The 17,854-nt window shown below is 41.0% G+C and overlaps 1 protein-coding gene across 1 annotated transcript in view; it reads right to left on the reverse strand.

Moving 5' to 3' along the window:
- Positions 1 to 428: 428 nt before the first annotated feature.
- Positions 429 to 17,854, reverse strand: part of EXOC4 (exocyst complex component 4) — a 721,344-nt gene continuing 703,918 nt past the window's right edge. The window contains exon 18 of the mRNA XM_045564932.1: positions 429 to 1,191. Coding sequence (XP_045420888.1) covers positions 954 to 1,191 — 238 coding nt within the window. The 3' untranslated portion in view covers positions 429 to 953. The remainder of the gene's footprint in view (positions 1,192 to 17,854) is intronic.

The raw sequence follows: 17,854 nt of genomic DNA on the forward strand, positions 1-17,854 counted from the left end.
CCCAGCTGGTGGCCGCCCAGAGGAGGAATGTCACCCTGCCCCATCTTCCTTGCACTCAGCTGAACAAACCTGGATTACTTTGTATGGTGAGAAAAAACTAGGGGCTCATAAGGAAAATAAGTGAGTATCTAATAATCATTTGCCCCCAGTGTTTCGGGTGAGATGAAAAGTTCTCTAACCATTATTTCCCTTGGAAGTTAGAGGGGGACATCAAGCAGAGGGTCAACTCACCTTTCATTCTTCCATTTTGTCACTAATTTCATGGGTTTTGGTTTGGATACAGCAGAAACAAAAAGGCAGCAAACCAACCCATAGTGTGTATGCAACCTACAGCATATAAAACTCTCCCAGGGATTGGGATAAAATGATTTTTTCCCCCAGCCCTGAGGAGGTCCTGTTTTGGTTAAGGAAATTTGTTGAAAACAACATTCAAGTGAGAAACCATTTATTTGATTTTTGGCAATAGAGACAGAAAGCAATGCCCATACACTTATTTCATTAACTTGAAAACTGTGACAAGGTCAAGACACTAAAAATCCTACTGTTTATGTGATAGATCCCTAACCAGTGGTTTTAGGAAGGGACTTAAAACTTAGGTAGCAGTCCACATCCCAAGGCTGGAATTTTATATATGTTGGGCAACAAAGAAAACATTAGTTAGTAATTCGTCTATTCAGTTTTCAGAGTCCAACAATTTGACACCACGTTCCTCCCTATCCCACCCTAGTCCCTTTAGACTTGACAGCATTAAAGTATTAATAATTGTTCAATCAAAACATTCTGAGTTTACATGAAAAGCCAAAACTAAAGAGGAAAAAGGCTTATACCTTCTCGCCACTAAAGCATCAGTGTAGAGAAAACTAAGCTCAGACTACAAATAACATACCAGAGAAAAATGTACGACCAAGGAAAAAAGGACCCCCCCTGACCCCCCCCAACCACAGCGCACCCAATTAAACAGTGGTTATTTTCTTGTCCTTGGTGGCTTGCTTGATGGCAGCCTGCTCGCAGATGATCTCCTTGAGCCGCTGCAGCCGCATGTTCTGGGTGGTCTGGTCTCCCGTCCCGGGCTGACTGCGGTGCAGCAGGGTCAGGGCGTGGATGTACTCCAGCTCCGTGTACTTCACTCCCTGGTCCACCACCAGGTTCAAGAGCTCGTCGGCTGTGTTGTACAGCATCTCGTAGTACTGCCTGAAGAAGCAAGACAGAACACTGCTCACTGGCTACGTCGTCAGCAACATCATTTTAGTGGGCACAAATGTGCTGTCTATACATGGATTTCTTATAAATATTTACTGATCCACCAATGTTCTAAGACCCTACAAACAGAATGAAGAACAAAGCAGACGTGACCTCCTGTGTCCTCTAGGAGCTCACTGGAGCTCTCTTCATGAGACGTCTAAGTGAAGACCCAGGGAGACCCTCATACCTTTCAGCTCATTCTGTATTTTCTCCTACTTTTGCATCTACCTTGGAAGATCCAGGGAAAGAGAAGCAGTCGTGCAGAAACAAGAAGGAAAAAAGCAATCATCTGACAGGCATGGCTAGCAGGTTTTGTCTCATTCAATCCCTCACTCATTCATTTATTCATTGGAGGCTCTGTGAAATACTGCAGATGAATTTCTTCTTTACAGAGTAGGATAATAGTGCCTACCTCTTAGTGTTTTATATGTATTAATTCTTCCAATAACCCTAAGAATGGTGATGGTTCATAAAAATTAACTTATTAGAAATAGTAATGTAATAAAGTAACAGTAGTAGATAATGATATGCAAGACATAGCCCTTAAGTGGCTCAGAGACAAAGAGGGAGGGTCATAAAAAGCAGAGACATAAGGATTCTGGTGCTGTTGACAAGTTCCTTTCCGTGCACTGTGCCACTTAACCATCACTCCCCCCCTCCCCGGAGCTAGATTCCCCCCACCCTTTTTCCAGAAAAGTGAAACTGAAGCACGGAGAAGTTAGAGGACTTGCCCATGTCACACAGTGAGTGACTGTGCCAAGATGGGAACTCAGGTTTCTGACTCCAAGTCTAAAACTGTTCACAGACAAATCACAAGAATGTTCCGTGTGCCATGAGTGACGTATGAGGGCTGTGACTTCATAGCAGAAGGAAGAGCTATGACACCATACAGAGGGGAGGGTGTGAGACCAAGGGAGACTTCCCACGGGGTAGCATCTTGTCAGGCAGGGCTTCCAGGGAGGAAATTCTAGCTGGAGAGAAGAGCATGAGCAAAGACGGGGAAGTAACCTGGTTAGATTGAGGAGTACAGAGGAATAGCGGAGAATCCTGGGAAAAGGCAGCTGAAACCAGAAGGTAGAGCATTTGGACATCAGGCTATGCCTTTAGGCCTAGTCAAGCCAATAGAGAACTTCCTTCCCCTCAACCCCCAAGGATCTGGGAGCAGAGGCACCATTCAAAGTCAGGCTTCTGGAAGAGTAAGGTGACAGCAGAATGTAGGATGGCCTGAGAGGGGACTAGTTACAATTTTAGCAAAAAGGAGACTTGAGAGCCATTTTGGTGCAAGGCCATTGGCCTGGATGGTGAAGAGAAGAGGAGTGCCTGTAGTAGAAATGCGCACTGGAGCGAGTCTTCAAGGCAGAGAGAGGGTCAAGGGTGGGAGTCAGGAAGGGGAGAAGGATGCCACTAGCCACTCTCAGAACCAACATTATGCCACTGCTATCCCAGAGTCCACTGGGCTCTAAGGCTATGACTTGCATGGCCACTCCAAATTACCTAGGAGGTCAAGTTTAGCATAGGCTCTGAGCCAGCAATGCTACCACAGCTTGTTAGCAAAAGGACAGAAACATCATAACCGATCTTGGTTACCTCCTCCTCTCTTCCTGGCATGAAAGTTTGCTTTGCAGGGACTGAGCGGACAGAACCAGGCCCTGGGCTCAAGGCAACTTTTGGGGGTGAGGGGTCTTACAGATCTAGCAGAATCACTGGCTCAGGAATCCTATATTATTGGATTCTGGGCCTTGGATTTGTTTCTTCCTCATCAGGAACATCTTGAAAAACTATGGGAAAACTAAGTTGTCCTTGTGGTAAGGAAAACATTCTAGAAGAGTCATAATTTCAAGAATATTTTAACTGCTGCTACAATAGGAATGAGGTCAGGAAGAATTCTGGTGTTTATTCACACGTTTGGTTCCTTTTCCTGCTGTTAAATCTCCTTTTCTAATTGACATTCTTTAAACAAAATAGGAAAAATTATACTCTTCTGTGAATATTCCGTAAATGGTGGCAGGAATGGAAAGTCATCTTTTTAGATTAGCAAATTTGAGTGTCTCCTGGGAGTAAATTGTTCAGCATCCTTGTGTACAGAGTCCTCTTGGGGCTGATTTTCTGTAGTAGTTTCTGTAGAGGTTTCATGTTTAGGAATCACTGGTCAAGGGTAACTTTGAATGTAGACAGAAGTACTTCTGGTAGAAATACTTCTGACAGATGAGGAAAATGAACTCTAACTTCTAGAGGTCTGAGACTCCTATATCAGCCACAGTCAGGAAATTTTTTGAAGTTTCATACTTGGCATAAAATCCATGTGAACTCTGCATCTTACTCCTCAATCTATCTGTTGTAATTTAAAACTACTATTTCTAAGAAAAACTCAATGCTGTAAGAAGATGGGCCATATTTATCCTACATCTTTGCACGTCCCTTGGCACACCTTGGCTTCCTGCTTACTGACCCCTGTTCTGAGAAAGGAGGTCTTGTATCATCTAATTCTGTTTCCCACAGATGTACAGGTAAGGGAGAGAGCTGTCTATCTAGGGAACTTCCTAAGAATATACATTTTAAAAATACTTCAAGAATAATCCAAGCATGAATCTAGGTTTACTGAATGAAATAAGAATTTGGGGCACATGATTGTTTCACAGGTAGAAGGAACCTGAAAGCTGCAGCTTCTAGACTTAGGTTTTCCAACTTCATAGTCCCTAATTAAGAATTGCCTGGAGCCAGGCGCGGTGGCTCACGCCTGTAATCCTAGCCCTCTGGGAGGCCGAGATGGGTGGATAGCTCAAGGTCAGGAGTTCGAGACCAGCCTGAGCGAGACCCCGTCTCTACTAAAAATAGAAATAAAAATTATCTGGACAACTAAAAATATATACAGGAAAAATCAGCCGGGCATGGTGGCACATGCCTGTAGTCCCAGCTACCCGGGAGGCTGAGACAGGAGGATCGCTTAAGCCCAGGAGTTTGAGGTTGCTGTGAGCTAGGCTGACGCCACGGCACTCACTCTAGCCCGGGCAACACAGTGAGACTCTGTGTCAAAAAAAAAAAAAAAAAAAAGAATTACCTGGAGAGCCTGTGAAAAGTGCAGATTCCTGGGGCCCCATGCCCAGACCTTGTGATTCTTAAAGGTTTGAACCAGCTAGGAATCTGCGCCAGAGCCTGTTTGGTAGAGCAACAGTTATAGAGCCATTCCTATCTCCTCCAGCCAAGGACCTAAATGCATCAGGGAAGGCTACAGAAGCAATAAAACGTTTGTGATGCTTCTCACTGAGATTAAACCAAAAGAACTGGATTTCTTTGTATTATGTTGATATTTTCATCATTTACCTTAAGAAGTAACACTGAACCCATCATACCAGATTAAATTGAATTTCTTTTGAAAAATCTGATGAATTGTTTCCAGGGATACTGGCTGGTTTTCTACAGACTGTTGTTCCATACTGGGAGCAAACAAAACAAAGATGCCTGGATTTCTAGTCCGGGCTCCTCTAGTGTGCTAAGTGATAAAGGGCATGCCACTTAGGTCCTTAATGTTTCAATATCCTCTGTGCAATGAAGAACTTTATAAATCCCAGATGATACTCTGAAGTGGACTGAAAGGCTAAAAGAGTCCTCGAGAGCCTCAGATGAACAGCGCCCCAGAACTGCAAAGCTGAGTTATTCAACCAAATTGACAGGTAACTGATGGTGTATTTTCTATAGTTAGGGAAAAAAAAAATTCCCCCATAACCATGATGATATATTAGATCATAAAGAATCATAAATATTTAAGACAGAATGAAATTCATTTATCTTTCTGAACGGTACCCAGTAGCAAAGACGACTAAATTGACATAGCAATATTTACACTTGGAGGCGGGGAAAGGGTGCCACAGAGTGCCCTAAAGAGAAAATAGAAAAATGCCCCAAACTACACAATTAGAATGAGCTTCCATGATAAACACTGACAGACCGAAATGAAATCATGTCACCTATTACGGATAAATAATGTATCAGCACATATTGAGGCCCCAGGACAATGAAAACTTGGTCTTTATTATCAAGCACTAAAATAGCGGCCATGGCTTTCAGGGCAACACGTTTCACACTCGATGGCACTTTACTGCCTGGATGGGATCAGTGACACGCATTTGATTGAGACACATGCTCATGGCTTGGAGAGTGTCTCTTCATAGCCCATAGTATTCAGGGGCCAATTGCTAAATGTGGACCAAAGATCCTATTCTAGAGACCACAGAGGTTTTACATTGCCCAGGTGGATGGAATATTCTGTAAGGCGTGTGCCTTCCTGTGGTTTCTCTCACCCTTTGCTGTGCACCTTTGGACAGCAGTTCTCAAAGTATTATGGGCAGAGAGGGTGAGGGGGTGCAGTGTTGGAGAAGCAGTGGTGTGATGTCACAGACTGGTCTACTGTGCATAGTCTAGAACGTGACAACGTTTATACTTTGTTCTGGTACAAAGAGATCATTTTCTCTTCCTCGTGTCTGGTTTATCAACAGACTGTTAATCCTTATGTTTTTTTTTCTTCTTTATTTCATTGGTATTGCACTGTGACTCTTTCTCCATTGATTCCATCTGAAAACATTTATATTAAATACCCGTAAGGATATGAAGGGCATTTTGGTAAGGCGGGCAAATCTTTTTAAAGTTCTACAATTTTATCCTTCTCTGATTGAAAAGTTAATGCATATGCTGTATAGAATACATGGGCCATACAGAAAGATTAGGCAGAAAAAAGATTACTCATATAATTCTATCATAAAGACAAAGCATGTTTTGGCATATTTTCTTGTAGTTGAAATATTTAGGTGGAAACACCATTGGACACTTCAATTGTTTCCAATTATAAAAACTTTCTTTCCTGTGGACAGATTTCTAGAAGCAGAATTAGTCAAAAGATAAGTATATTGTTTAGGACACTTGGCAATATTGCCAAATTGCTTTCTAAAAAAGTTGTATCACTTTATTCTCCTACCAACAACATATGGACAGTGTCTAGCTCATATTCTTTTCTTTTGTTTTTAAAGAGACAGGGTCTCACTGTTTCCCAGGCTAGAGTGCAGTGGCATGATCACAGCTCACTGCAACTTTGAACTTCCTAAGCTCAAGCCATCCTCTGGCCTCAGCCTCCTGAGTAGCTGGGAATACAAGTGTGTGCTACCATGCCTGGCTAATTTTTTAATAACTTTTTGTAGAGATGGGATCTTGCTGTGTTGCCCAGGCTGGTCTCAAACTCCTAGCCTCAAGTGATCCTCCTGTCTTGGCCTCCCAAAGTGCTGGGACTACAGGCATGAGCCACCACACTCCGCCTCATATTCTCTTAATTTACATGAGGTTGAATATTTTTCATCTACTTATTAGTTTTTAATCTAGGTATATGTAAACAAATTATTGATATATTTTTATCTTTCAGTATTAGTGCTTTTCTGACTTCTTTTTAAGAGCTTTCATAAATTTCCATAGACAAGAAGCGGGGAGAGTTTTAGTGTTTACCTCCCACGTTGGCATACTCAGTGTAAAAGTTACAACTGCATCTCTTAAAGTTACTGGAAACAGTTTCGACTCTCCTCTTTGTAAACTGAGGGAAGAAAGCTCCTGCTAAACAAGCTAGTCCCACCCATGGCAACTCATTCCTGTACCTGAGTTTCATAAAGTTTGGGTGTCGGGGTGACAGAAGGCCCTGACTTGGGGACCGTCCAAAGTCCCTGAGGAAAGCTTTGCCATCTGCCTCTATTTACTTGGTGGAATTCAGTCAGAGCCCTAGAATCCTGAGTGGAAACTGTGGTTTTAAATATACAGTTATGTCTCATGCTGGGTGTTAGAATCTGTCTGATTATAGCAACATTAATGTTTAACTTTTGGGTGCATCAACACATTCAACCCTTTGGAATATGTACTACAATTATCTACATTTCACAGATGAGCAAACTGAGCTACAGAGTATGAGTGATTTGTCTAAGGCCTCAAAATGAAAGAGTTTGAGCCCTTTACTTACTCCCAAAGCATCATAATACAGAAATATTTAAAACTATAAAAAGCATAAGTACTAACTGCAAAGAATATTTATATAGCTGATACATTTTTAGTCATGATTTCAGAAATATGAATTAAATAAAATCCCCATACTCTCTGCCTCCCATTGTAATGGAATGAACTAGTACTGTGGAAATTCAAAATTCATTTATACAAACTTTGTGGTTCTATTTGAACAACACTGGATTTGATCTGGGAATTCAGTGCTCTAAACCAACTAATGCAGTCACGTTGTAAATTCAGCACTTAATTAAGGACTTTACAGGAAAGATTTTTGGCTTTTTCATTTTGTCACCTTCCTTCCTTTCTCTCGTTTTTGCCTGTCCAAGTTGGTAGTGGACAGGGTAACATTTCTTTCCAAAAGTTGGCTGTCCTTCTGATTCAGTACTTTTGGGGGGAAAGGGAATAATAAGTACTTTCATTGTAAGATTGTTTCCTCTAGTCCTTTCTGATATAAAGCTAATATTAATGTCAATAAGAGAATTAAGCTCTGAAGCTGACTTCTGAAGTATAAGTTTAAGAGGGAGGAGAACTGATCTGGATATGACTTGGTATTTACTGTGGTGCCCAAAATTATTTTTAGCCAATAGTGCAGTACTTTGAGCACTTTAATAAAAACCCAGTGGTTAGAGAGGTCATTAAATTGCCAAGTGAAACATTCAACTCCTGTTTTCTCTGCTCACTCAGTGGTACCTATGATAATAAGTAGGGAAAGGAAAGAGGAAACAAAGGACCTAAATAATCCATAAACTAGATAATCATCCCATAAATAATTAAGAGATGGTTCCAGCAGAACAACTTAGAGAAGTAAATACTCAAGAGATCAACTAAACTCTAATTCTGGTTAAGTCTTTTATTCCCCCCCAACTAACTAGCTGTGTGACCTTGGGCAAATGCTGTCAGCTCTTTGGACCTCTGTTTCCCATGGGAAAAGCAGAAAAGTTATAGCAGATGCTATTGAAGCACTGGCCGTTTTTGGATTTTAAAGCCTTTGCAGCATCTCTTGCTCAGTTCTTTAAAATCATGGGGCTCCCATCAGAATTAGCTGATGCTGATTTTCCTTATGCGATGGTAGACAAGACTCAGCAGCAATGGATCTGAAAACACTCTGAACAACTGTAATCTTAGCTCAGATGGACTTTCCAGACCAATAATAAAATAGATGGTAATCCTGTGTGTCAGAAGAATAGTTTATTAAAAATATAATACAATTGCTCTTATTCGTCTTCCCTTCAAAGAGGGTACAATTTATTACAGACATGATTGAAAAATCTAATTTGAAATGAATTGAAGTTATTTCCATTTCAGGGATGAGAAAACCCAGGTAGAGAAAAGCTAAATAATTTTCAGTTAGTGGCAGAATTGGATGTATGTTCTATATGGGAATAGTTTTTAACACTCCTCACCACAGATTGTGTAGGTTTTTGTTCTGGCCAGGACGCTCGAGAGGTAAAGAATGGTCTTTAGCAAGACACTGCCTATATTCCCTCAGCTGGTGGCAGCAGAAAAAAGCACTCAAGAGGTTAAGCCAGCCTGGGAGTCTGTTGCTTTAAGGCTTGCCCGGGCTGCTTTGATCGGTCATCTACCTACACTGTCTTTATATAAAGTGACACTCCCACACCCCCACCCTTGATACTAAAATGGCAGTTACCTATTGGCCTCGTTCTGATAACCATCATGCTTTAGCAGTACTGGGGGGTGTTTCTCCTGGGGGGGGGATGTTAAAAGTTAAAGTCAGCTGTGTTTACTCCTCTCAGGAACATATCCTGACATTTTTGATAGTCAGCCGCAGCCAGAGCCTGGCTTTATTTCTCTTCAGAAAATACAACCACTCAAAACAAAAGAATTCCTCCGAGACATCCTCATCACTGTTCAGATGGTGACACTCTCCCAAGCTCGGTTACAGGCATTGAAATGGTAGAAAATGTTTCATTCCCTTGGGCAGCCACTTTGCTCCCCCCGCCTTTGGAACATACTCCAAATTTATAAATATCTCATGGTTGAAATTTCCTTTTCAACAACTTAAGGATTCATATGTCACTCTCCGCTACATCAGATAATTTTTTAAATGAAGTTTTCTACAACAGCGGTAGAGGAAGATCTGCATTTTAAATTCAGCACAATTAAAACTGTGTCTCTTTGGTCTGGCACTGCCTTTGGTCAAACCCCATTTGTATGAATAATGATTCAGTCCATTAAGAAGTCTGCTCAACTCCTTCTCCCATTTTGAAGGTTTTAATAAATATTGATCAGGCACATTTCTGTTTGCACTTGCCAAAGCAATTCTGATGGATTCATCTTCTGATGTTATCAAATAATGAAATATGAAAGAGTGAATAGAATTACCCTCTTGTTCTGTGATTTTTTATTTAGGTCCTTCATTTTACTTTCATAATTGTGTTTGTCTCATACTTCTGTAAATGCTCTTTTGATTATCAAAAGGTGAGTCCAGGTTAAGGAGCTATGCTGTGCTGAATATCACTTTAGAGTCTTTTCAATTTAATAGTTTATCAAATATCACTTGAGAGAGTCTTTTTGATTTTTAAAATAATTTATCTAATATGATAGGTCGATAAAAAGGATATAGGATTATGTTCTTTGGTGGCCACAAAGCTGCGTATTGTTAACCAATTAGCACAAGACTTCTGTGCCGTATATTATGTACATTTCCCAGATTAGCAATCTGGGCAACAATTACGGAGCTATGCCAAATAAAAACAACTCAGAGGCCCTATGGCTTTTTCAGTTTGAAGTAGTAAAATCATATTACTAATTTTTAATAAATAATGCAAAGGATTTCTTCAAAGGAAAACCTAATATTATGCTTAGAAAACTCATTTTAAATGCTAACATAACACAGAAAGGTAGAGTCCTTGGTTTCAAGAAGCTTCTTTTATTTACAATTAAAAAATCCAATTCGGGGCCAGATCAAAAATACTCAAAATGTTTTAATTTTAAAGTAAAAACCAGGGCTTGCCAGTCTGCCTGCCCTTTCTACCCCTGCCTCTTGGTATGTGAGGAAGGGGAAGAGTGGGAGGGCCCTCGATAAGGAACAGAAACCAAGGCTTCTGCTCCAAATGATGACCAGAGTTAGGGACCAGATGAAGTGAATGAGGGGATGGGCTTTAGGATTCTGTATTTATAATAATCCAGCTCTACCTGTAAGTGTCTGTGGAGAAAGGTCAGCAGGGATAGGCATGGACCACATGGCTCTAATGGGAACATGTGCTCATGACAGCATGATGCCAATGAGGCCAAGGCAATGGATTGATTCGGGCAGGTGCCAGTTAGTTCTGTTCTTGGGCTAGTGCCTCTGCCCTTTACCAGCTACCTCACAATTGTGTTGAGACAGGTGCTGGGTGAGGTTGAATGGACAGTTCACTTCTCCCCAGAGACTGCGAGTCAGCTATCGGTGGGCTGAGCCACTCAAACCCGGACTCCTGACCCACTGGTCCCAGTTAGTGACCCTAGGATACCTCTTGAAATTGTTAGATTTCTCTACTTTGCTGAGACAAAAGGCCACATCTTTTAGGACTGAAGGGCCACAGAGGAAAACAATTTGGTAGACGAACCAAAAAAATCAGTGGATTATTTGTAAAATGTGAGCGTATGTAACTCAGCTGGTCCCAATGGCCAAGACTTGAGGGTATATTAACTAAACCCTTAGGTTATTTATGAAAGAGAGAAAGCCTAACTAAACCAAAGATAAAAAATGGACCACCTGAGATTCAAGGACATGTGACTCAGAACAGATGTCAATTAGAAAAATAATAGACTAACGAGGAAGGAGCTAATGGAAATATGTACAATATCCAGCAGGGTTCAATTAAAGATCCCGATACTCTGACAAACGTGATGGATCACTCTGGGTAGCAATGTGAGTTTGGTGGATGAAAAGACCACTGTGGCTGATACATATTTGGATGTCAGTGAACCATTTCACACAGTGCCTCTAAAAAAGAAATATAACTAGCAAAATGGATTTATTCTGAATGGCTGCCCTTGATAGGACACAGTCTGAAAAACAGAGGGTTATGATAATGGCAAATCAACAGATTCAGAAGAGAACATATCCAGTGAATGCTGAGGACTCCGGCTTTATAACTGATCTCACTTAATACCTTCATTAGCTTGCAGGAAGATACAAGGAGTGGTGAAAAGGGCAAATGTTAGGAAACGGGGAAGGGCAGTAAACAGCAACAAGAAAGAGAAGCAACAAAAGCACTCGAGAGAATTTAGAATTATCGGAAGGAAATAACAAAGGGAGATTCATCTTAGAAAAACCCAGGTGAATTTGTCTGGAAGATATTCTAACCTGCTATATTCAATAATGGGGAAATCTTAGAACAGCGCTGGATGAATGGTCCGTGTCGGTGTTGGGGGTAAGGGCAGTGGAACCAAAGCCCTTAAAAGTACCTGTTATAGGGCAAGGAAATGATGATAATCTCTGTCTTTGTTGTACTTCATAGTTCTCTTTGTGCTTTATACCATAAGCCAATTGAAAGAAAATCAGAAAAGAGTATCAAATGGGATTAAAGGGACAGAAGGTTGGAGGAAAACAGAAGATTAAAAGAGAATTCAGTTCAATTGGTGCTGAAATGTCAGCTTATCGATAAGTGAGGTTTTCCCCGACCACCTTATTTAAAATGATACCATCCTTATCAAGACTTGTCCTTTTACTGTGCATTAATTTTCTTTTTAAAACTCCATCTAAAACAGTTTTTCCAAAATACATTTAATGTATATGTCAATATAAAATGAGAGACACAGCATAGTATAGCAACTAAGATCACAGACTCAAGAGCCACTGGCCTGGGTTTGAATCCCAGTTCTGCCTCTTATTATTTGCATGACTTTAGGCGATTTGTTAATCTCTCTGCCTTATTTTCTTCATCTGAGAAAAGGAGATGGTAATATGGGGTTGTTACAAGGCTTCAATGATTAAGAGCAGTGGCTAGACAGAGTAAGGATGTAGAAGCATTTATTATATAAATATCTGCCTCCTGCTCCTTGAATAGAGGCTCTATGAGAGCAGGGTTGAATTCTGTGTCATTCCTTGCTGTCACCCCTTGGCCTGAGAAGAGGGCATCTAGTGGATGCTGGATAAATGAAAAGGAATAAATGAATGAGAGAGCCACCAGTCTGTAAATGTCAAGAAGTGACAGCACAATGTAAAAAGCAGTCTATGATTCTCTGACACTGGGAAGGGAGGACTATGAGGAAAACAGTTAATTCCTATAAAACGCAAAGGGGTATTGTGATGTAACTCTGGGCAGGAGATGTTCCAGATAACTGACTGCTAATGGAAAAGGGTTAGAGAGCCGTTTTTGGCTAATGATCTGTAGTCCTCAATTTTTCTTTCATTCTCTGGCAGAATTACACTAGAATCTATCTTTTACCAAAGGTATACGACCATGGAAATTTCTTAACTTGACTGAACTTCAGTTTCTTCATTTACACAATGGGATAATTATTACATCACAGGTCAGGTTTGAGGATTAAATTAATGATACGATAGAACATCTGCTATATATTATAAAAATAGCTAACTTTAGTTGCACACTACTTTGTACTGGCACTGTTGATGTACACATTCTCTTTTGGATCTTCACTTTACCATGACTATGTGAGGTATCATATCTTTCACACTGAATTTTTAAATTCTTCCCTCTTGACTTGGGAGAGGAGTTTCTTTCCTTTTTTCTTTTTCTAGGATTAACCCTATGCCTTTGATCCCAATCCCTTCCAGTGCCTTTGGGACTTTGCTGGGTTTTGTTTTTGTCTTTCACTTCTGTACCCAGTATCTTCCCTTTTCACTTGTTTCACATCTGCCTTCAAACATCCTTATGTTTCTTATATTTTGGATAAACAAAACAAACCCCAAACCCTTTGTGATCCTGTGTCCACTCTACCTCTTGCCCTGTGATCACTTTCATTGTTGAATTCCTTGAATGAATCATTTGTATTCACTGTCTGTCTTTCTGCAGCCTCCATTTTGTCTGTGAAAAGGGTCACCAATGACACTCCTGTGGACAAACACAGTTGCAGTCCTCTTGCAGTCTTACATCCTAAATTCAACTCTCTTTGCACCATGTTTTTTAGGTACTTCTCCCAGCTCCTTCTCAGGTACTTCTCCGGTTCCTTTATTGGCTCCTGTTCTACTTGCCTGCTGCGGGTGTTCTTCCACGCAGGTGGTGTCCCTCTGTCCTCTCTCTGCTTCTAAAAGTCTTATCCGTGCATGCAATGCTCAGGTGTCTCTCTCGAGATCTAGTCTCTCAAAAGATCAAAGCTTCATTTTCACTGGTCTCCAGACATTTCCAACAGATGCCCTTATCAGGTGGCCTCCCTAACATTTGAATTTGGCTTCATAGAACTAGTTGGTAAAACCTCAAAGTCCCAGTGTCACCTTTGATTCCTCCTCCATCACTTCTTTTGCCCAATCATCATCAGGTTTATCAACATAACATCTTTCATGTTCATTTCTTCTTTCCAATCTCATTATCACAGATCCGAGGCATTTCACATTGGATTGCTACATTGGCTCCTCACTGTCCTCACTCACTCACTCCTCCTGGACTAATCTCCAGTTCTAATTGTACCATATCACTATTCTGTGTTTAAAAAGAAAGAAAAAACTACCCTTGCGTGTTCACTAGTGCTAATACGATCACGTTCAAACTCCCAGCACTGATATCTGAAGCCTTTAAAGACTTGGTCTCTATTCCACCTTTTCTCCCACTTCGCTGCTGCTTCAACCTTCCACTCGAGCCAAACTCGGCTACTTACTGTCGTTGAATAATACTTAGCACTTTGTGGCTCTAAGTATCCAAAGCCTAACTCATGTTCAAGATTGCTCAAATCCTCTGTGAAGCTATCCTGAGCAATTTACCCTTCATTCTGTTGTACAGGTCACCCATTTAACATGTGTCATTCAGACTCATATCTGTTTTTTTTTTTTAATATTCTTTTTGAACTGATGATACAATAAAGGTTACCAGTGAATTTACTTAGTAGTCATGTGCACTTGGGAAAGTTACTTAAACCTCTCCAGGCTTCAATTTCCTCACCTGAAAAATGCAGATATTGGCAGTACCTAGAGCTCATAGGGTTAAGAGGACTAAATGAGTTCAAATTTATAAAGTGCTCAGAACAGTGCCTGGCACATAATATATGTAAGTTTTTGTTAAGTAAGCAAAAAAATAAAAGCCATGAAAAGTATACTGTGCAAAGTCTCTCTCCCATTCCTGGCTCCCAATCACATATCATTTCCTTTCCTGGAGGCAATCACTGTTATTAGTTTCCAGGGTATCCTTCCAGATAAATTTTATACATATACGAGCACAGGGGTTTTCTTTTTTGAGTGTGTGAATACATGAATTTTTAAAGATAAATGGTGTTTATGTGCTGTTCTGCACCTTGCTTTTTTTACTTAACAAATGTATCTCTTGGAGCTGGATCCATTTCAGTACATACGGACCTTCCTCATTCTTCTTAAGGGCTGCAGAGTATTCAATTGTATGGATGTGCCATAATATACATGTATTATCTTCATCCAGACTGCAGGCTCTTTGATGTCAAAGACTATGTCTGATGACTCTCTGTATCATTCTCACTGCTTATTTAGTGACTTTCAAAATACTTTTTAAATTTGTTTAGTTGCTCAACAAATATGTAAGCATCAATCATACACCAGGTAGGATATGGAAGGTACTGTGGATGCAGAGATAAACAAAACATAGTCCTTGCTCTCTGGCAATGCAGAGGCTGGTGTGAAAGTAGCCATGCTGCACTTAGAGCAATGTGACAGTGGCTATAATAAAGGGACGGAATAGAGTCTCTCAGATCACATGCAGGAAGGGTTGTGTGCTTCTATGAGCAGTCAGGGAAGGCTTATCCGAGGAGACATTAACCATGAGGCAAACATGAGTGAAAGAGTCCTCCACAAGCAAAGGAAACAGAATGTGCATACCAGGTGGGAAAGTAGGAAGAATATGGTATTCAGGGGGAAGTACGAATGGTTTATTACTCACTGGAGTGCAAGGCAAAGAGGGAAAAGAGGGTTACAGAGGGAAGCTGAGGGCCAGATCACAACAGACCTTGTGGGTCATGCTGAACATTTTGGATTTTCATGAGAGGGTGGAAGGTGGATGAGGGTGAGTTGACCTTTATTTTGCCTCAGTAATTAAAACAAAATAATTACCATCTACTATTACCAGGATTTAATAAAAGAAGGTATTTAACACTCCTCAAGTAGAAAGAAAATAATATCAGAACAAAAAGGTTGAATGTTCTATGGGAAACTCACACTGTCATATTTATGAGAAACTTACAAAATACATTGTCATTTTTTTTCTAACTTCCCTATGGATGCAGACATCCAGCTTCAGTTTACATACTCCCCAGCATTTGGGAACCAATGCTGCTGTTGATGGGGAGGAATCTGAAGACGGACGGTTTTAGAAGAAAGTCGCACATGATGACAATGTGTTTTGGAATAGAGGAAGGACCTGAGGGATAAGAAGCCCTCAGACTATTGGATGACCTGGTTTTTTCCTGGTTTGCTTAACTTATTTTCTTGTATCAGAAGAACCATAACAATCTTCTAGAAGTTTCCCTCACAACTCCACGGCCCCGAATTTGTAGCTGAACAAAATCAACTTCAAAGAGAGAGTAGGGTGCTGACGCCTCAGTAGGAACAACACACCCAGACTCTCGTCTCCAGAATCTTCTGTCAGGTGAGCACTGGCATGCAGCCATTGCAATACACACAACTGGATGGAGATGAGGCTGGATGCTGAGAGGAAAGGGAAGGCTGGCAGTGAGAACACAAGGGACAAGAGGGGCACCTTTTATTCACAAGTACCTCCCACCTTACTCCTCAACTGGCCTGGTTGAAAGGTGAGGGAGGGGGGATCTAAGATGTACGGAGCATAAGCTAGGAGTACAACCACTGTCTCATGTATGCACTCAACAGCCATACAAGAAAGGCTTGATAACCTTAATCTGGCAGAGAAGAAGGTCACAAAGCCGCCTTGTGACTGACACTGGATTCAAACCCTGGTCCATCTGATCCAAACGCTCGAGCCCCAACTCTCCACTCAAGTTACAGGGAGCTGCCGGGGGCACTGGTAACTTGAAGAGTCATTGTGAGATGGCAAGAATTTGCACTAAATTCGTAATTTAGAATCAGGATTTGAGTCTGGGGAGGACGTCTGGAGGGAAATGAGATATAAAAGGATAAAATTAACCATAGGAAAATACTTTCTGAGAGTAAGCAGAGAAAATCAGGTATTGAGGGAGAGAAGAGCAATAATGGCCCTTTCTATATAAAAAGACTAACACTGAGACTGCTCAACAATGCTGCTCTCCTAGGTCTATATATATAAAGGAACAGGCCTTTGATGGGAAAAATAGAGCATTTGCATTCTTTTTTTAGGAAGAAAAAGTATCTGATCTGAGAAGACCTCTCAGAAAGGGTGATGTTATGAGAGGAAGGTCTTTGAGCAAGTTTAATGCCTCTATTTAAATGCTAATGACAACCTATAGTTCTGGACCACACAAAAAATTTTTTTCAAAGACCATAAAGTGAATTTAAAATGAAACCTTAATTTAAGAAAGGATTTTTTTTTTTTTAAATTTCTGAAGAGCAAGTGAACACACGTGATTTCATAAGAGCAATGCTATTTTGATCCACGCCCGGTGACAAGGCAGGTGAGTTAATGGGGGGGCGGCTGGCCAGAATCTAGTGAGCAGGGGCTGCCTCTGGCACAAACATGAGTGCCCCCTCAATGTGTGCACCTTTGGAGCTCAACATTTGCCACCAGGTGTACCTGACGGAGGTTGACGCTTCCCTCCACCCGGTCCCACTCACCTGTGCTGTTTCCTGGAATGACCTGTGCTGAGACAGCGCTGGTGTTTGGAAGGAAAGCTAGGGACAAAAGTCCGGGGGGGTCACTTAGTTCAGGATAGCGGGAAGGACTGGAGTGAGTGGAGAGGGGCTGTTTGTTTTAGTGCTGCTTTACTTTCTGCTCCCCCGGAACCGATAGGAATGACTGCAGGTAACCAAGGCCTGGAGTACTGGGAGAAAAGGTTGAAAAGGTTTGCTCCAAATCACAGCTGAGGCTTGGGAGACCACATACTGTGTGTGGACACATAGGAAAACAAACTCAGAAAAAGAAAATCAAACAAAATCAGGAAATACCTGTGGTGAGGATGATGAAGCAAAGAGAGGCTTCTGGGGTGATTTAATGTTCTATATTTTTATCTGGGTGATGGTTAGGAGGGTGTATTCACTTTGTAAAAAGCATAAGATCTATGGGGTTTGCTGTACATAAGCTATACTTCAAGAGAAACACATTACCTTCCTTCTCCCCACTCCTACAACAAAAGGAAAAGAAAAAGGGCAGGTGATAGGCCAGGTGCTGGGGTGGATGCCCGAATACGCATTTTTGACTCAGTCTCACACCCTAACATTAAGACAAAGGCTAATTTTAGAAACCTCAAATATTATGCTTGCTAAAAGAAGCTAGTCACAAAAGAATACGTATTCCAATTATATGATATATCCAGAAGAGGCAAATTAAGA

This window comes from Lemur catta, chromosome 11, assembly GCF_020740605.2.
Source record: "Lemur catta isolate mLemCat1 chromosome 11, mLemCat1.pri, whole genome shotgun sequence".
In the NCBI taxonomy this organism is placed as follows: Eukaryota; Metazoa; Chordata; class Mammalia; order Primates; family Lemuridae; genus Lemur; species Lemur catta.